The following is a 20943-nucleotide window of genomic DNA, read 5'->3' as shown; positions in this document are numbered from 1 at the left end:
TTTCACAAAGAGTTTAACCTGAGCAAGGCTATACAACAATGATAGCAATCACATCACATTCATACATGGGTATACAGCTGTTAAAACATAATGAAATATATGACACACTAGTGTTGGATCAGTACTCGGTATCGGCCGATGGTATCAGACCATCTCTACTGCAGAGTCTGTGGTGGTGCAACAACAGGAGCAGGTAGAGCTCATACAATAAGTACTCTACACATTAACACTATAGCAGTTGAGTGAGCTATTTCTCCATATATATGCTGCAGCAACTAATTCTTAATAACCACCGAAGGTCAATATCATGGATGTATTACAAAACCAATATGAAGTGGTCAGTAGATACTCAAAGTATCCACCAGGGGGTAGTCACAGCTCAACTGATGACTTACTTGCTATGTCGGGTCTTTCACTCTTTTGACTTGAGGTAGTTTCTTAGAAATCTGACAAATTTCAATCTGATAAAAACACTCAACATAATAAAAGCAGCCATACATTTTCATCCTCATTACAAAGTGCGTCAGTGCCCTGTGTTGGCCTACAGTGCATCCCTACAGAGGTACACTTTGGCCAGAAAATTTGAATCTATTCTAATAAGATCTTGATCATTTATCAAGAAATCCTTCACTGCCTTTTTTACTTACACCCTGAAGACATAAATCACCATGCTGCCGGCTGACTACTAATTGGCCATGCTGCATATTTTGAAGCAACATCCACGACCACAGTGCCAATGCCTGAACAGGTACCCAATCATATTTAAATGATCTGCATCCAGGTGTGCAGAGGAAACAAATGTGATCATTTTTAGAAAATGCAAATGAAGATAATACTTCGAAGATGATGCATGCAGATTATTTTAAAATAAAAGTTGAAAAATTATGAGAATAAGACCAATAGTAGCATACATAAAAACAACAACCCAAAACTATTGTCTTTTAACTTCCTAAGAAACATTTCTATTGTGATATGAGGTCATTCAGAGTGCATAATCTTAAACCGATGTAGAAATATGGTCCACCCAAATGTATCATATAATGTCTGAAGCAGTGCTGCAGTGAGTTTAACAGGATTGGAGTATTGAATCAAGGCCCTCCTGTAGCAGAGGCACATGTCTCAAAGTCTACTTTCCAGTTTTCCTTATCAGTGTGTGTTTGTTATTGGTCTAAGGTTGGGTGAAGACTCACAAGGAGACTGGTCACAAATAGTACAATCAACAAAAGGTACTGTATACTGCTTAACTCATTCCTTGAAAAATCACACAAAATATGGCAATTCTTATTTATTTTAATTTTATTTGAAATCAGATTTAGATGTGCCTTAAGCCACATGGCGGCATGCTTAAGGCACCACTGACTGTTCTGATAACAGCATTGGCACAGAAAAGGGTGCAGACAAGCTCTCTTATCAGAAGTAGCCAGCTGCTAATGCACAAAACACATAAACTCAAGCTACTGCTCGTCTGTGGACAGCACGCAGGGAGTCACCTCATCAAATGGAGGATGCTATGGGGTGCGAGAGGCACAGAGCTGACTCAGATTTAATCACAGACTGTATGCGCCTTATATTAGTTGCTGCTAACTCTTGTGTGTTTGCGTGTCATTCCTTCTTTGAAGATAAATAGTTTTTAAGTTATCGTAATATTCAAATGTTCCGAATAAACCATAATCACATGTTAAATCAATATTTCAATGGCCCTTGGGTGTCACATTGAATGTTAACGAACTTACTGTGTTGTTATTCATTGGTATAATTACATGAATCTCTTCTCACAGAGCTCTGTTCACCACCCAGATCAGTGTGATAAGACCCTCCTAAAGCAGTTAAAAGACCTCAGGAAACATCCTCTCTGGACCACCTACAGTATAGTACAATAACATTATCCCCCCATATAAGCCTTAATGCAACCTACAACCACTGTTATCTTTAGAGGCAGGTCCACCCTTTTCCTGCTCTGCAGTCTGAACAAACACAAAGGTTTTAGTAAACTTCAAGAGGGATCACATCCCACAGATTTTCCAAAATGTCAACAACCCCCAAGAGACTGGTTTTGTGTGAACCTAATGAGATTTAGTTTGCTGAATGTGATTTGATGTGGGACAGCAGAAGCGTGTAGTTGTGGAAACTGAAATCTATGATCAAACTAGTAATCCTTATTACAGTTTTCAAATGAGTGAGATGAGTAAAATGTATTAACTGCTTTTCATTTTGTTGGCTCTTCCCACGAAAGAGAGACTTCACCGACTAAATTAATTCTTTAATTAAAGTTCTAGAGTATAAACCTGTAAGAACTGGACTTTTGACGCAAGTAGTAACGCCTAGTGCAGTACAGAGCCCACTCTGTGTGAGTGACAAGCCCGGCACCACGGCCGCCCACTCAAAGACAAGCTGGGTGACTCTTAATTGTGTAACGTTCATTGACGAGTCAGCACAATGCTGCTGAGACCGCGGAGGCGCACTGAGCCGAGCAGAGCAATGAAATGCTCCCATCGAGGAGAACACAGATGGATAGCCTAGTTCAGCCGCTCGTCGCCCAGTACCTCGCTATGGGATGCCAATCAAAAGAAAACAACCCAAACGAAAGCGTAACGTCGGAAGAAAAGGGAAAGGACGATGCGTAAGTCAGATCATCTTTTCGTGGTTTTTACTGGAGAGTTTCTGGTGTGGTTTTGGCGAAAATATGCGTATATGATCAACAGTATCTTGATTTTATCCAGAATTTTTCAGAGTTACCAGAGTTGTGTGTTAGTGACTGTTAATAAACAGGCGTGTCTTTATTTGTCCTTAAACGGTGCGTAAAACTGAATTGATGCCCCCCCCAATTATTTTACGCATAGGTTCTTAAATCTGAATTGTTACTTTCTGACCTTCTGCGCTTAAACGGCATATGTGTTGATCAAATTCCTTCTTGTTTACTGGTCACTCAACAGTTTAAACTGGATGTCCGCAATCAACCGGTATTTCCCCAAGTTAAAGGAAGGAAATGAGAACAATGAAGTAAAGACAAATTACTTGGGGGTGGGGATTCAATTTAAACAATGGCTTCAATTCATCATGACAATGACACAGATCATTTCATGTGTAATAATCGGTCTCATAAGAGTATGGTTTGAAAAACGTGTACATACACATACCATACATCCTCATAGGCAAATAGAGAAAGGCACACTTCATTACAACAAGCCCTCCTGTCCCTGGCCCTCCTCCCCCTCACTCTTCTTGTGTTGGTGTTTCTCCAGGAGAGTGACTCCAGGATGCAGCTCCAGGTCTAGAGTTTCTCCTCCAGGCCGTCCTCACAGGTTCCACAAACCCAGCCCGGCCCAAACCGTCCCCAGTAAACCCATGATGTCCCTGGGTCCCCTCACCAAAGGCGGGAGCTGGGAGGAGCTCATCCAGGCCTGTCTGCAATCCTTCGGTAAGTCCATGCTGACCTTTGGCACGAGTGTTAAGATTGACATGGTGGAATACTGCAGTGAAGTGTACAGTAGGAGGACAGGTGTTTGTGGTCCATGTTTGTTGTGTAACACTGACATTCTTTGGAGTGTTTTGCTTAAGTTTGACTCATACTTTACTGCAGCACTCGTCCCTTTTTATTGAGAAACAATAAGATAATAAGCCTCAGTTTATGTGAGATCACATGCTGTCTGGGAAGTCTGGGTTTTCCCACCACTTTTCCTGGTATTTTTGCTGCAATCCTCCAAACAAGTTTAGGCAGGCCTAAAAGAAAGAAAAGGAGTGGGAAGCTTTGCAGTTGAAAGTCAAATGTATTTTGTTAACACAGCTGGATTTATTTGTGTTTAATGTAGAATTTTATGTTTTGAAGATGAAATCAGTCATATTGATGCTTGCCAGTCAGATTTAGTTTTTTGGTCTTTTTTTGTTTTGGGTGATTTTAAAATATTAAGAAAAACAGTATTTGATGATTGCGTGTATTATAATTTCTTATGTTTCTGCAATCGTAAGCTGCACTGTATTTGTCGAATAATGTATTAGTATCAATATTACATTGTACGCAAGATATATAGAAGGTTTTTTTTAATGAAAAAAGAACAGCAGTTGAACAGTGGTTGAGTAGGCTGTAGCTGGATCATTCAAGCCATGATCATTGGCTTCATCAAGTTGTCTGGAGTGCTCTCAAAGTTATGGTGATTGCGTCTCTGAAGAGACAAGCTTTCAAATATCCGTTGCCTGGTTACACAAATGGAGCAAGACCAATGGTGAGGTGTTACAATGGGCTGCACATAAAATGACATCCCATAACTACATTTATCTGTGGAGAGGTAAAACCGGGCAGTAATGACTGATGATTTCAGACAGAAATCACAGAAATTATTAAATTACAGAAAGGAAACAGAATTAATCAGAAGGAGAAGAGCTAGGAACCCTGTAGTACAGTATCATAGCATGCTCGGAACACTTGCTTAAAACAAGTGATTTCAGTGTCACTCACTATGCAAAATGTGAGACCCACACACACATGCTCAAGATGGTATCTCACTGAGTACAGTGTGTTATTATGACTGGGGTTTTCCTTGAATAGCTTCTCTTGATAAAATGGAACATAGTCCTGCTCCTCCTGGCCCACATCACAGGCGAACCCCTAAGGTCCACGAGTCCTGCCACCTTTTCAAATGTGAGAGTGCACGTAAGAGCTATTTGAAGGATTACCTTATGGCAGCTTCAAGCCCAGCTGGGCCGAAAGGTCAGCTCCCTTAACAGTGGTCCTCAGATGCTGACCAGCCTTTGAAATGCAGAGCACTATGAGGTGTGGATCAATAGCTGTTGACATCATCACTCTCTCCAGACTACACTGCACACTCCGAACATGCCCAGTGGCGACCTATACATATTTTTTAATACAGTTTATAATTAATTTGTATTTATACAGGTTGTCATTTAAAAAATATATATAATTTCTAATTTTTATTTATGTAAGACATCAAACAATATGATTCCTACAGTGAGAACTTTTCTATTGGCCTGATAGAGAGCCTTCAACCCCTAAAGCCATGGTTCCCAACCTTCTTTGTCAGACGTACCCCCAAAGAAGTTCCAAATGTGATTTTACATTGGATTATATTGAACTATTAATGATATAAAAGTGGATATAATAGTGGATGTTTCAATAATTTTCTTTATACAATTGAATTATCCATGTGTGCATTCATACTATTACTACTTGGAGTGGCAGAAGCTGGATGTTTCAACCATTTATTCATTACTTATAGTAATTTCAATCATTCATTCATTTCTTCTAGCTATTTAAATCATATTGTCCATTACTTTAGGCTAACTATTTAAACTGTTAATCCAATGCTTTTAGCTAACTTTGCTACGCTTGCTAACTAGTTTGCACGTACTCTCGTCAAGTGGTGCCCAATATGTAGATATATGTTTTTAAATCAAATCACAAACTTTTATTTTATAAAATTATAAATGTACCCCTTACTGGAAATCTCTGCTCTAAAGTATAAATTCAAACATAGTCCATAAAGTTAAGGTGAGTCCTGATTATGATGATGAGGTTGCATCTGACTTGGATTCCTCTAAAACAACCTAGGCTCTGTCAAAACAAGGAAAAGCGACACGCAGGTTTGGAGCGGCTGATAAATGTCTAAGATAAATTTAAAAGTGGGCCAGGTGCCCTTGGCTGTGTTTATTACCATACAGTATCTTACAGTTTGAGTGTAGCAGGCGGCAGCTTTCCTAATTTTCCAGTCAGGAACAGACAGTCCAGAGAGGATTTCCTCCTGCAATTAACCCTGCACAGGGAGGGTTAGTGGTTGGAAAGTTGTGAAAAAAAAAGATGGAGCAATTGTTTACCTGATGGAGAGTCATGACTTCCTGTTGTGCATTTGCCATAGGTCTGACTTTGGCTAATACACACCTGATTGTTACCAGAGTGTGAAATAAAACACTTGTAAGTTGATCATTTTAGTAAAACAGGCTTGCTGAGTTCTCCACAAAGGTCAAGAAGAAGACGTGGGTATTGCTTTATATACTGTATGTCTTCACTGCATCAAAGCGCTACCAGCCATGTTATTTTAAATGCTAGATATTCTTTCACTTATCTTTTACTTTCTTATTGACTAGACTGGTGAGGTAATTGATATTCACTGGGTTTAGCTGTTGATGGCTGTGTGTTACAAACAGAAACACACCTCATGCAGGATATGAGGGCTGGATTAGTCAGCTGTGGCTGGAGTGGTGAGTTGCTTACAGATAACAAAGATTAGAAAACATGTTGCCATGGCGTCTGAGGTATTTCCAAGGTGATATGGTTTAAAAGTGGGTCCACAGACGCCTGATGTCCTTGATGGTGTCAAGGTACTGGTAAAGCCTCAAAGGGAAACAAGCCTCAGCTTCAGAACTCACAAAGCTTTCTTGTTCGTCACACTGTCAGAACAATGTGTTCATTCTCTGAGAAGATGTAAACAGCCTAAATTGTATAAATAATATTTTTAAAGATGCAATCAAATGCTCTTCCTCATTATGTCAACCATTAATTCACTGCACATAGCTGTGGTTTTAAGTTTCGCAGAAGATAAGTGGCGTGTTGCTTCGCTTAGGTTGGCACAAAAATCCATTTTCTGCAATTTTAGGTCAGACCTGGCATTGTGATGTTATGTAATATGTTGTACACATGTAGGGCCTTTTTTTCCCTTTTTTTTTTAAGTGCTTGACAAAAGAGCTTCTCACTCTGTGGGACTCAAGATGTCAGCGTAGCATCAGACAACCAAGATAAGAAAAGGTGGTCGGGGGTCCGTTTCAGAAAGCAGGTTTAGTGAAAACTCTGAGTTTGTTAACCCTGAGATGAGGGAAACTCTGGGTTTTTTGTTTCAGAAAGAAAGGTTAATCAAACCTGAGAAAGAGGGGTAACTCCAGCCCGTTTCAGAAAGAGAGGTATCTTAACCTCAGAGTCAGTTACTATGGTAACTGAGCCTGTGAACCTAACCTCGTCGGGAGCAGGTTTTCTTCAATAAACCTCGAGTTTTTCTCAGTCTCCTCCCTCTGACACAGCGTTCTTTCATTATCTCATTCATTCGTTCAGTCTGTATCTGTAAAACAGGGTTGGTTTATTAACTGTGTTAGGCAGATTAGAAAATGTTTTTTTCTCTTACATGGCGTGTCCTTTTGTCGATGATCCCGTTGATGAAAAGAAGCTGTATTACTTTGCAGAGAGTTAAACATACAGTCGGGAGATGATATTGAGGCCCGACTATAGATGTATTTTCATTTCCAGATAACTACCTATTTGAGAGGTATCATTTTTCTTCACAGTTCATCACATACGTATCCATCCTAATATCACTAACGTCACCCATCGTGGACATGCTTTTACATCCCAGCAGATTCTTTGTGTCGCATTATGTTTTTTGCAAATGCAGAGCCATCAGAAAAGTGTGTCTCGCTCTGAAATGTTTTTGTAGTGTTCCCTGGACACAAATCAGTGAGAGCCATTAAAAATAATTAAATTATTATAAATTATAATTCTGTTAATGATCATGGTGCTGCAACCTCAGAATGGGATTAGTAGTAGCTTTACTTTTTCGCCCGCAGGATTGCACCTAAATTAAATTATAGGTGTAATACCATTCCAGTTTTCACCAGTAATATGACTGGTTACCTGTGATTAAACATGAAGTTAGTACACTATATTAGAGCTACACATTGACTCGAGGAGCAATTTTCTCCCACACCAATTCTCGCTATTTTGCAGCAGCTATTGTATCTTTTTTTAACAAAATATATATTCAAACTCGCTGTATGTGCCCATAAGTAGTTCTAGTTCCAGAGGGGTAAAGTATGCCGACTGATTTGTTTGTGGTTGTTGCCATGGTGAATCGTAGTATCATGGCTCTATTCATGCTGCCTTTTTATTGTGGTGGTGCACGCACTTAACTCTGAGTGAACATACTCTGAGTTGATTGAACCAACTCAAATCAGCTGTTCTGGAACCGAAAACTCAGAGTTAAATCAGGGTAAATCAACTCAGAAATCAGGGTTAGACTCAGAGGGCCCTATCTTGCACCTGGCGCAGCCCAAAGCCTGACGCAATTGTCTTTGCTAGTTTTGCTAGTTTAAGTTGTCAATTTCCCGTCCAGCGCCCACGTCGTTTTAAATAGCAAATGCACCTGTGCCCATCTTTGCCCATGGGTGTGCTGGTCTTACAGGGAGGTGTGTTTTATTATTGGCGTATTGCTATCTTGAGGCAGCGGGAAGTGATTGTGCCATTGACCAACAAAAACCTGGTCTAAAGTCAATAGCGCAGCATTTCATTGTTATTTTTACAGCAAATTAGTAAAATGCGCCTAGGCTTATGCACAGCATGCGCACACTATGGTTGTTACACACACACAGGGAAGCGCAGCAGCACACAAACATGCAAAAGATTACAAATAAAAATATTACGGTGCAAATCCGCCATCATAATAGCAATGCACCAAGGTACAAATGCGCCTGGCTTTTAAAGAGAATGGGAGATGACACTCTGATTGGTTTATTGCATGTTACGCCCAAAACACACCTATGAATTAATGAAGACACTAAGTACAACCCTTTTGAACCATGCGCCCAGCGCATGGACCCTTTTTTCCGCCGTCAACCTAGCAAAAGTGAATTTGGACATGCCCTAAACGCACCTGCGCCGTGCGCTTAGATCGGTAAAATAGGGACCAGAGTTTGTTAAACCTCCTTCCTGAAACGGGCCTCTGGTCACAAAGCGAGGAAGTGAGATATACACAAGGAAAAAGGAAGCGAAAAGGTAGTGAGACAAGCAAACCACAGAGTTTTACACAATAAGAGGAAGCCACTACAGTTTTAATGTAAACAGTCACAGGAAAATATGGCTTTAAAACTGAGAAAAAATAAAACGGATGGCCTACTATACAGTAATATAGTAACACAGATTCCATAGTAAGAGCACTAGAGATGCTTATTGAATAATATTTTATTCATATCGAAATAACCATTTAAATTTGTTGCATGTCTTATTTTTAATATATATTAAACTAGATCGCGGCCACTCTAGACAATGCTTGTGATTTCATCAGCATTTCAGAAGTACCCCAGAAGTGGCTCTTCGTTCTGCTCTGCTACTACGCGCTAGTCTATTTTTGACAGAGCATTTCTCCTCACCGATCAACAAGCGATTCTGCTCCTCTACTCTTTTCTAATCACATGCAGAGCTGTCTGTCACACAGTTTCATTGCACTTGACAGATTCTTTTGTCGCATGACCCTGCAAATGTGGATTAATCCACAGCTGAAAATAGTCCCAAATGAAAGCACTATTTTTATTCCTGTTTGAGTTTGCTAAAAACTAGAGTGGCCAGCTGTTTTGGCTAATTATTTAGCCTTTTTATGGGTCCGCGCCGTCGACAGCCTTGGCCACAGGCATTACGTTTTCGGGGTTGTCCATCCGTCTGTCCCATTCTCGTGAATGCAAAATCTCAGGAACGCCTGGAGGGAATTTCTTTTCTTATTTCTTTCTTGAAACGCCCACTTGGACTCAAGGATGAACTGATTAGACCATGATGGTCAAAAGTCAAGTCACTGTGACCTCATAAATTGCGTTTTTGGACATAACTAAAAAATTCCTACGCTATAATGAAAAAAATGCTTTTCTGGCTATATTCAACCCCGTAACTTAGGGGAGATTGTGTCCATATTTCACATGTGACAGATTTCACATTTGGTCACATACTGAATTGGTGACACTAATCTTGGGTGCCCACTTTGAAACTGGGATGATTGGAAAGATCTTTTGGGCTGCCGGGTTGAAGATGTGTGTCTACGCTTTGCCCAAAAAAATTCCTTCCTTTGGGGGAGGCATACAACTGCAAGTCGGTAATTTTAATTTGAAAATGAGTAATGAGTATATATTTGCGACTGGTTTATTTTAAGTCAAACACATACCTGTATGTCATGTGTCAGACACCACTGATTCTGGTTTGATAAATCTTATAGATGCCACCTAAACAACAGAAATCTTTTGTCACCTCAGATGCAACTCAACATGTTGTCTTGCAATAGGCATTGTTTTCTTTACTCTGTAGCAATGAGAGTCAATTCAAGTGTGTGCATTTTGTCTTGCAGACTCAGATGGTGGTGTTTGTGGGAGCAGCCACCTGTTGAACATCACCCTAACCATGCACCGTATCCACATCTCCTCCAGTGATCTGCTGGACAAACTCACCGCTCTATATCCTTCAACAGTCGCTATCTCAACACAGACAGATAAATCAAACAATGCACTGGTCAATTTTGCAAACCAAATGTAACGTGGGATCAGATCACTGGCTCTGTTGTGTGCTGCTTTCCTTTGGTTGTCAACAGCAACGGGCAATCAAGCTTGTACTTGGCTTACAATGCAGCCTGTAGCTGTCAGTGTAAACCGTGATAGGCAAGTGGCAACTCATGTTTACTCCTGCTGTCAGTTGCTGTAGACCTTTTACATCTATGTCTGTGTAAATCCCCTCCACACTGGGCCCTGTATCCCATGCAGCAGAGTCTATTACCATTGTGTATTTGGTCTCTTTCAAAATGCTTGATTCCGTCTCTCTTTTTTTCCCCTCTTCACACTGAGAAAAAAAGCATGGTGTTTTTGTGTCTTGTGACTGAAGGGCCTGTAATTTAGGCTTCCATTCAGGAAACAGCAGTGGCGTCACGAAGCCTCTCAGAGGAGCCTACTGGCCCCGGTGAGCAGCCTTGGTGTTTCAGGTGTTAATTACCTCTGCCTCTTTCACATACAGGTCCTCTTCAACTGTATATAAACACAGACCCTCTCTTGCTTAAAGAGCCTCCTGCTCACACAAACCCACGTCAGAGCACGCAACGCCGAAGACCCAAAAGGATAAATCAAATAAATTCAGTGTGTGGGGTTACGATCAGGGAAGAGACACAGGGGCCATTAACAGCCTTCATCACAGTCTGGTCTTGGGATTGCGTGGACAGTTCTTCTGCTCCCATGATGCAATTAGCCTTTTATGTGCATCACTTCAAGCTGATTTCTGCTAATTGAGAGCTATAGTCTGTTTATAAAAGCTGCTTAAGGATGTGCTTTTGTGTGTACTGTATATGAACTGATAGGGCAGTGTTTTTGTGGTCAACATGTGCAAAATGGAAGACGGAGTGACCATATAAATGAATAATATTCTTATGGGCTGACAACATTGATCAAAACATCTTTAGAGTCCTAACACTAAACAATGCACATTCATCAACAGTTGTTCTACAGTATATGAGGCATTGATTGTCTGTTCTGTTTGTACATTTTGTTATTCACTTACTTCAGTATGCCAGAATGATTCATTCAGTGATGTTCATCAGTCGCCTCCTCCCACATTACCAAATGCCACTTCTGTTCGCCTTTTACTTTAGTTGCTGTAGTTTTTATTAATGAGTTGTTTGTATGAAAGAAATCCTGCAGTCAAAGTACACATATGTTCATTGTTTACTCAAAACATACCTGTCCCGAACAATGTCGAAGATCAGCAGATTTGCCAACAAGCTATTTTCGCATGAACAAAAGTGTCCTGATGTGAATCTAATCTTTAACTTTCAGACAATAAAACCACACTTTGCTCAGGATAATTATCACGATCAGTCAACATCAGCTCCTTAACCAAAGCCCTTACATTTAAAACGGCGCTGGACAATGAGCAGCCAACAGAGTGCCAGAGGATATGCTACCTCATCAGGTCAGTTTAACACACTGGTGCATCTTAAGAGTCTAATTTTAATTGTATGTTTTGTATCAGTCTCATGGTATCATCTCGGACCTCCAGGCATTGGATCCAGGAATTCTGGATGATGTTCCGGTTGCACCACAGCTTGTCCGACAGCCTGGACCAGTTCCGGGAGCTGATCAGTGAGCAGGGACAGGAGCATCTTTGCTCTCTCCTAGAGACCAAATGGATGTAAGTGTTAATCTCTGACCAGCTGGCAACTGAGACATTAGGCCTACACGACACTCAGTTGTTTGTTCAGTGATGAAAATGACTGAAATCAGTCACAATCAAGAATGCAGACTTTGAACTGTGAACAGTATAACTTTGAGGCTGCGAATGGAGCTTCAATTCTATATTCCACACTTGACTACTTGGCTACTTGGGCTGCAGCTAACAATTATTTTTTTTATCGGTTAATCTGCCCACTATTTCTCAATTAATCAGAAATTCAGAAGTTCAAGTCATAAAATGTCCATCACAGAGCCCAAGGCGATGTCTTCAAATGTCTTGTTTTGTCTGACCAGCAGCCCAAAACCCAAAGATATTCATCATAGACTATAAAAACAGCTGATATTCACATTTGAGAGGTTTGAACCACTGAATTGGTTAAAAAATGATTTTAAATGGAGCTTAACAAATTAATTTACGATTTAAAAAATGTAAACAATTATCAAAGTTGCCAATTCATTTTCTATAAATCAACTAAGAATTTCAGCCCTAATCAAATCCAACACCAACACAACACAACAAAAAAGCTGTAATTTTTCACTTTATGAAGTCATTCTGTCAGTTAACCTTTGCTGATTGTAAATCGTGTTATGTTCAATGGTGTGTTCTAGAAATGAACGGGACTGGTCGTGGAAGGCCAGCCAGAAGATCAAAGCTAACAGCAGTAAAAAGAGGAAGGTTTCTCTTCTTTTTGATCACCTGGAGCCCATTGAGCTGGCAGAGCATCTTACCTTCCTGGAATTCAAGTCTTTCTGCAGGATATCAGTGAGTGTACACACTAAAATACTATTCCAGTGTATATACGTGTGTATATATATTATATTATATATATATATATATATATATATATATATATATATATATATATATATATATATATATAAATCTTTTGCACATTGATGATTTGTTTATATGACATGCATCTCTGTGAACTGAAAACCATTAGGTATTTCCTCTCCACGGGAAATGCCTCGCAGTTTCCGTGCAGCAATTTATGCTCCTCTCTCTGCTCTCTGTGCCAGTTTGTAGACTATCAGAATTACATTCGAAGCTGCTGCATGAAGGACATCCCCGTGATGGAGCGTTCCATCGCCCTGTGTAATGGTATCTCCCAGTGGGTTCAGCTGATGGTGCTGAGCAGGCCGACCGCTCAGCTGAGAGCTGAGGTTTTCACCAAGTTTATCCATGTGGCACAGGTAGTGGTTTAATCAACCTCTCACTACTGCTCTTACACTTTCTGTTCCTGATTTAGTTGGAAAAAATGAGCTCTTTTTGACACATTGCTATTGTTCACGCACTTTATCTAACTAATGACAGTCTATTGTCACACTCTGAACAGCACTATACACTAGATGCAACATCATTTGCAGTTGCATAATGCATACTCACAGAGAGCTGGTAATAGATTCTCAAGAGCTCCGCTGCAGGCTTTTTCGCATAACCATAGATTTTACCAAAAGAAAAATATTAACTGTAGCAAGCTAATGAAGTCATTAAGTGGAACACACTTAGACACAGGAGTTTGTGGAAGTGAAAAAGAGAGAAGTGAGTGTAGTCGCTGATCAGACCTTGCATGCTAAAACCAATCCAATGTGAAGCTGCATGCAGCATACTGAGAAGCGATGCACTGGCTTCAGGGAGCCATTAGGCAGGCTTGTACTCTGATGGACCTCTTGCACTGTTACACCAATGCAACAGTCTGCTGCTGCTCACAGCTGTCAACCTAAAAAACCACAAGGGTGTGGAAACGAATTTCACACCATAATGCTCCACTGCCAGTACGAATTAGAGATCTAAAAAGAGAGGGAAAAGCACTATCAAAAAAGAGTGAGATATCAGAGCGCAGGAAGAAAAAGCCGACAATTTAAGTGGCTTATGTAACTGCAGTGTTGTGGATTATATAACCAAGGCTACCTGAAACAAGTTTAATTGCGTGCGTGTTTACATGTGTGTGCATGGATGCACCGATATGTGTGCTTTTTGTGTGCGTCCACCAGAGTCTACATCTTATGCACAATTACAACACACTAATGGCAGTGGTGGGAGGGCTTTGTCACAGCTCGATTTCCAGACTGAAGGACACCACCTCACTTGTACACAGTGAAGTCACCAAGGTAAATTACATCTATCATCATAAGAGCCAGCTGATGATGGAGCAAAACCAAAACATCCTCACTAAAAAATTATTTTCACTCCCTAGGTACTGAACGAGATGACAGACCTGCTGTCCTCTTGCAGAAACTATGACAACTATAGACAAGCTTACAACAGGTGTACAGGTTTTAAAATCCCTATCATGGGGGTCCACCTCAAAGATCTGATTTCTGTTAATGAGGCCATGTCAGACTATGTGGAGGACAACAAGGTGAATGTCCAGAAGCTTCAGGCACTCTACAGCCACATTAATGAGCTGATCCAGCTCCAGCAAATCCCTCCTAGGCTGGATGCTAACAAGGACCTGGTCCATCTGCTGACGGTAGTGCAACTTTACTTTAGATTCTTTTCATTTCAATTGTTATGTAGCTTCTGCTTCATGTGATTCACTAGATTGTATTGAATGCAAGCCAGATGCAAATGGGCCTGTTACAGCATGTGGATTGTCCGCACTTGTGTGGGTGTGATGAGAGTTTATGATCTATGAGTGTGTGGGTGACGAACTGAGTGTGAATGAGAGTGAGTTCAGATTGAGATATTGTTATGTTATCTGTGTGTGGTGCTTTAAATGTACTTGAGCGACAGAATGCCCATGAAGAGATAATAGTTACCCTGTGACCTAATATTGCCCTCATCAAAACATGTTTCAAGGAGAAAGATATAGATATACAGAGAGGTCTTACTCTTTCTGTTTACCTCCCATGTGTTAACATGTGTTTTCTCCTTCCCTACAGCTGTCCTTGGACCTTTACTACACTGAGGATGAGATCTATGAACTGTCATACACCAGAGAACCCAAGAACTGTAAAGCACTTGTGAGTGATAGAAGCAGAGACACTTTAAGTTAACAACTGTTCCAGAGTTGGATAAAAAGATTGGTGCCACTTTCACTTCTTTTGTATGCTAAATATGAAGCTACAGCCGGTTAGCTTAACTCAAAGAATGTCAACTTGTCTGTCAACTAGCTAAGACAAATACAAGTATTAAAGCAAAAGCTGAGTAATACTCAAAGGAATAGCAGTGGGTTAGTTTGGAAACGGGGAAACAGCTAGCCTGCCTCTATCCACAGGTAACAAACTCCACCTAACAGCTCTCTAAGGCTCACTAATTAACATGAAATATTTCTAGGATGTACCTTTGGACAGAGCAAGGCTAGCTGTTTCCCCTGTTTTCCATTATTTATGCTACACTAAGCTAACCGGCTGCTTGCTCCAGCTACATATTACAAGCATGAGAGAGGTATTAATCTTCTCATCTAACTCTGCAATAAAGCGAATAAGCATATTTCCTAAAATGTCGAAATACATTAATGTCCGTCTAAGCATTAAAAAAAGAATAATTTGCCAGTAGTGCTTCTGCTTCTGAAGACTGTTCATAGACTTAGTGTTACAGTTAGTTTAACAGAATTGCCCAGATAATATTTTACACTTATTATCTAATTCATTTTCTATCAGCCAGTCACGCCCTCTAGACCTCCAGTTGTTGTGGACTGGGCACCAGGAGTGGCTCCTAAACCCGACCCCCGAACTATCAGCAAACATGTGCAGAGAATGGTGGACGTAAGTGTTTCATTTTTCAAGTGTAGCCTCCACATTGCTACTCAGTAATGCTGTTATATAACCGTAATTATTTATTGTAACTATTCTTCTGGATGCTGCCATTTTGACAGCCTGCTATTATCAGCTATTGTGCACTAATAGTCAAGCAACAATGGTGTTTCCCTTTTGTCTTTCACAGTCTGTGTTTAAGAACTACGATCACGACGAGAACGGCTTCATTTCTCAAGTGGAATTTGAGAAAATTGCTGCTAGCTTTCCGTTTTCCTTCTGTGTCATGGACAAAGAGAAGTGAGTTTGTTTGACAGGTCACACACATGCTCTGAGCTCATTTGTGACTTCAGAGGAGAGGAAGAAAAAGTGGTATTTGTGGTGATGAGACTAGCAACAGGAAACATAAAATAGCTGCAGAACTTTTAACTGTAAAAAAAATATTAACTGTTTTCATTCTCATGCACATCCAGTGGTAAAGGACAACCACAGAGGAGCATGTGATTCCTCATTTAGACCTAAACATGAAAACCACTATAGTTGATGGTACTGTTTTCACATTACACAATCACAAAGTGGTATGGTGTTTAACATGTGTGGCAGAAGAGGGTGCAGTCATAAATAAATCAGTTCAGACATTACCAAACATTAAGGTAGGTATGATGAAGGTATGATCTGAAAATGTCTGTCAAAATGTTTATACCCCCTTCACCATTCTGTATCATTATCAGCTCTATTTCCTTTGTTAAATGATACTGTGTATGTGTTGTGGTTGTCCAGGGAAGGCCTCATCAGCAGAGAGGAGATCACAGCCTATTTCATGCGGGCCAGTGTCATCTGCTCCAAACTGGGTCTTGGCTTTGTCCACAACTTCCAGGAGACCACTTACATGAAACCCACATTCTGTGATAACTGCTCAGGATTTGTAAGTCACAACATAAAGTTAATTTATTATAAAATATATTAACTGCTTTTCTGCTATGTCATAAACATTCTCCAACAATATATAATCTTGTTAGTTTTGCTTTTGCTTCAGTGATGTGAAAACAGTTGTGTTTTTCTCCATATTCTTCTTCACAGTTGTGGGGTGTCATCAAGCAAGGCTACAGATGCAAAGGTGATTTATTGCACTCTATCTTGTGCAACATAAGCATGTCAATCTTTAGCCAAATGTCTGTCAGTATCACGCTTACAAAATGAGGAGAGGTACACACGGTGTCTTGTGGGGAGCAGGTAAAGTGAAGTTATCTTAGGACGGTGTTGTGTGGTTTTCTGTGTTGCACACAGCTAGCTGAACCTTGCAGCACATGAAAAAAGATGCAGCCAGAACCACAATTTTCCCCCTCCCCCATCCCTCAAAAGATCTGAGAGCTATTTGTTTGCCTGACACTAAGCATGCAAAGGTCTGAAAGTTGCATTTGCAGTAGAGCGTGTTCAAAGAAAAGTCAGTATGTAGATGTTAGACCAACGCTAGTTCTTGTTTTAACATGTTGTTCATTATTTTTGACTGGCTCAGACTGCGGAATGAACTGCCACAGGCTGTGCAAGGACCAGGTGGCATTTGAGTGCAAGAAGAACGCCAAAGTGACCAACGCCAATGACAGTCCAACACTGAGCTCCACGCCTGTCACCATGGGTACCTCAGAGGGTGGGTTTGGGCAAAGGGGTTTATTACCAGCATAAAGGGTCCCATTGACACACACACACACACACACACACACACACACACACACACACACACACACACACACACGCACGCACCTGAAGTATGAAGACAATAACATGGGTGTAACATGGCAGCAATCAGAAAGTCCCTATGACAGGTGCCATCTGGTGGCAGATACTTTTGCTATTTCCTGTAATCACTGCCTGCCACACTGTACAGAAAGTTAGTTTGCAGCAGCTTAAATAAGACAAGTCTAGAGCTCAGGGTCTGTTGTCTGGGTGATTTCCCTCCAGCTGTCATTAGGAACTGTTTCACTTACAGTAAATCTGAAGCTACCCACCTGCCATGAGAAAGCTACTATATTTCGATTTTACTTAGTATGGATTGACACATCTTGAAAACACGGGGGCTATATTAACCAAATGAACCCAATCCAAATGAGTCTTTGTGACGTGCTATTTTGTCATATGGTTTATTTATCTTGAAATTGAAGATTTGAATTGAGTCTTTTTGTTTTGTGGCCGTTGATTGCTTAGATCAGAAGACGTCTTAGAAGACATGATTGTGATAAAAAGTGGAGACAATCTTAACAATATGCATTTTCCATTTGTCTCATTTAAAATAATTACTGATAATGCCCCGATCTCCAGGTTCAGAAGAATGTCCTTTCCCATACCCGCCAGATGACAGTAAAGACTGGAGCCCAGACTCCCCAGTCACCTCCTATTCAAGGCCTCAGAGAGTACATTGTGGCACCCAGACCGAGGGACCCCAACTTTCCTCTGCAGCCCCTGAGTCCAGCCGCCTTCAGCCTTCTCTGCTGGTCCCAGCAGCACCCACCCTTACCTCATGTCCCAGCCCGGTGCCACAGAGAAAACAGCGACACTGTGCCAAGTGGGAAAACAGAGCGTCTGTTGCGCAAAAGCCTAAAGAGCCAGAAGAGGAGGACAAACCCAACCATGAATCTCTAGAATCAGTGAGTGTGAAAATAAACCTTTCCTACTAACAAATGCACAGTATTTAAATGTACCACAGTTGCTGTACATCATACACATCTTTTGCATATTTCCCAGGACAACCAGAAGCTCCAGAGAGCCAATGAGACACTACGTAGGAAGCTGAAGGAGGCAGAGCGGGAGGTGGAGATGCTAAAGACACTGCTCAAAAGGCACGCTCTCCACCCTGTGGAGGAGGACTCCTCCTCCTAGACACATACACACACTGCACCTCCTCTAGGGAGACTAGTGCTGCCCCCCAATGGCGGCATGTATAAATCTGGATCCAATGTTTAAGTTATTGGTCATGAACAGTGCAAGTATTTTACCAGTGTAACGGCCCAGGCAATTTGGTATAAAGCAGGATACAACGCACCAAGCCAGTGAAGGTGTTTTAATGCTAATGGTACACAGTCAATTAAAAAAAGCCGATCAGTATGTCACCAATAATGAGGTTTTAGATGTTTGGATTTTTTTTAAACCAGCTACAGTACATACAGAAATTACAGTAAAAATACTGTAGTGTTATATTTGAAGAAGTTTCAAGTGAGCAGAAGGTATTGTACAGTTCACAGAAGAATGAAAACCGTTGCAATGTGCATTACTCACTTTTTTCAGTGAACCATTAAGAATGGTTGGAGTTGGAATGAAGGCAGTATTTTATTTTAGGGCAGAATTTGTTTGATTTATTGTTGATCAATAATGAGACTAGATATTTATGTTAAACATAAAATGGAAATCAGAGGAAAACAAGAATTGTGTATAATCCAGGTGCATCATTATTATTATTATTATTATTATTATTATTATTATTATTATATAATTATTATTATTAATAAAGGGGCTGTACTCGAAATACTGAAAAAACTGCGGGCTGGGATTGCCTTCACACAGCTCTCATGGACTGTTCCCCAATATGTGAAATACCCGAACCGGCGACAAAAACAAAGAACATAGAAGCTCAAATTCCAACACAAACAGAGGGAGTGTGACTTAATTCTCTGCTTAAAGGTCCTGACACACTAACCCAATAATCGGCTGTCGGACAGCCTGGCGAGGTCAGTGACTCAAGTCTGTTCGGTGTGTTCCGTGTCGTCATTCATTTTGGCCGATCTTACATGTTGAATCGGAAGGCGGGCACTGCCGGCAGTCGGACTCAAATGACCCATCTGATTGGTAGAGTGCTAACCTGGAAACGAGGAGCGGAATGAGCGTGACTAGAGTCTCTCAAAATCTGACGAAAATCTTTTAAACTGACCTTTGTCGATCTGAAATGAAGACAGATTCAGCAACTGCACGGCCTATTTCTTGCTTAAAATGTTTTCAGAAACACGTTTCGGTGAACTATTTTAGTACAATATGAGATTGTATTCTGAACAAGCCGCCATGACTGAGTCTGGCTTTGAATTTCCGGAGAAACCAGACCCATGTGACGCGTTCGTCGAATCAGCTGCCGGTTTTCATTTTTGGGGCGACAATACAGATTAGCGCCGCCTGCTGTTATGGAGACGTATTATGTCTCGTTGCTTTGGTGTGTTCCGAGACACTTTTTTGACCAACTCTGGGAGACTGATCAGTCCAACTGCCTTTTCTGCCGAGGGTCAGCCGTCTAGTTGGTGTGTCAGGGGCTTAAGACGCCATTACTCCACTATATCTTTACATAGCTAATATTTGTTTGCTGCTATATTAATGTTCTGCATGTCGAGTACAGCCCCTTTAAAGACGAGGGCCAAGTGATTATAGCAGCAGAATGATAGTTGGAGGCCTCAGATGTACAAAACTGTTGTTGCGCTGCATCATTGTCCCTGTTCATATAAATGCACAAGATGTCAGTGCTTCTGCTCATATTTGTTGTCTCAAACACTACACAGTTCACACAGTGACAGATACTTTGTACAGCATTCTAGGACTTTCAGTGAATTATTTATGCTTGTGTGTGTTGGCATCATATTGATACTTTTTTATTTTCATTGTGCAGCCATGTTATGTTATTGCCGTGTGGTCTGTTGTAGCAGTGTTGTACTGTAAGTCAAGATACATGTGTTTGTAATGTGTGTAAATACAAAGTATACACAGTGCCATTAAGTCAAAATTCTCTCAGTATTGTTCTCTTACTGTTATAATAAATACTGTATTATATTTAAAATCATTGCTTGTGTTACTCAGTTTGACCACTGAGGGTCACTAAAGCTTCATAAATTTTCTTTAGCTGCTTCTTGCTATTGATTATTTACTTTTTTCAGACTCTCTGGGACCTGTACTAAGTGTTTCACTCTAATTAGCTATCTGTGTGTTTACCTCAAACACTTTCTGTCAAATTAAAGAGCAAAAAACTATCTTTTCTCAACTTTAAAATCTTAAAATCTTAATCTTTGGGAGTTTAAAGATGAGTAAATCTTTGGAAGTTTAAATATGAATACATTGTTCTGTATATATCTGACTTTGTGAGACACAAACCTTTGAAGACAGGCTGTGTCACCCTGTTGTCTGGAGACTGTGCCAATCTGGCCTGTCCCTTGGGCTTTGCTACTGGTAATGAATTCCAGCTCCGTGCACATGTAATGTTGCCCAGTAGATAATGAGAGGGCGACTGTCTGCTGTGGGAGAAGCACAGATTCA

At 40.6% G+C, this 20943-nt stretch overlaps 1 protein-coding gene and 1 long non-coding RNA gene across 3 annotated transcripts; one reads left to right on the top strand and one right to left on the bottom strand.

Annotated features, from left to right (window-relative positions):
* The first annotated feature begins 2367 nt into the window (after positions 1 to 2367).
* LOC144534849 (RAS guanyl-releasing protein 1-like) lies at positions 2368 to 20473 on the top strand. 2 transcript variants are annotated; one of them, XM_078276915.1, is made up of 17 exons: positions 2368 to 2620; positions 3243 to 3418; positions 10101 to 10208; positions 11644 to 11704; positions 11792 to 11923; positions 12574 to 12727; positions 12985 to 13158; positions 13960 to 14076; positions 14163 to 14438; positions 14851 to 14931; positions 15571 to 15675; positions 15854 to 15963; positions 16444 to 16588; positions 16744 to 16780; positions 17180 to 17311; positions 17980 to 18305; positions 18403 to 20473. In XM_078276915.1, the coding sequence occupies exons 1-17, from the start codon at positions 2484 to 2486 to the stop codon at positions 18535 to 18537; spliced, it is 2406 nt and encodes an 801-aa protein (XP_078133041.1). In that variant the 5' UTR covers positions 2368 to 2483; the 3' UTR covers positions 18538 to 20473. The 2 variants fall into 2 exon arrangements, with proteins under 2 accessions (XP_078133041.1, XP_078133042.1); XM_078276916.1 differs by lacking the exons at positions 2368 to 2620; positions 3243 to 3418; positions 10101 to 10208 and adding an exon at positions 10287 to 10702 and having other exon boundaries at positions 11569 to 11704.
* Positions 3362 to 6097, bottom strand: LOC144534851 (uncharacterized). The gene is made up of 3 exons (XR_013503613.1): positions 5827 to 6097; positions 4672 to 4843; positions 3362 to 3720 (listed from the first exon to the last, which is right to left on the bottom strand). It is a non-coding gene; the product is annotated as an uncharacterized LOC144534851 (long non-coding RNA).
* Positions 20474 to 20943: the final 470 nt, after the last annotated feature.

Source organism: Sander vitreus, chromosome 20 (assembly GCF_031162955.1).
Source record: "Sander vitreus isolate 19-12246 chromosome 20, sanVit1, whole genome shotgun sequence".
NCBI classification, from domain to species: Eukaryota; Metazoa; Chordata; class Actinopteri; order Perciformes; family Percidae; genus Sander; species Sander vitreus.
Note: the sequence above shows the minus strand (reverse complement) of the source record. Positions and strands in the feature narration are given on the sequence as shown.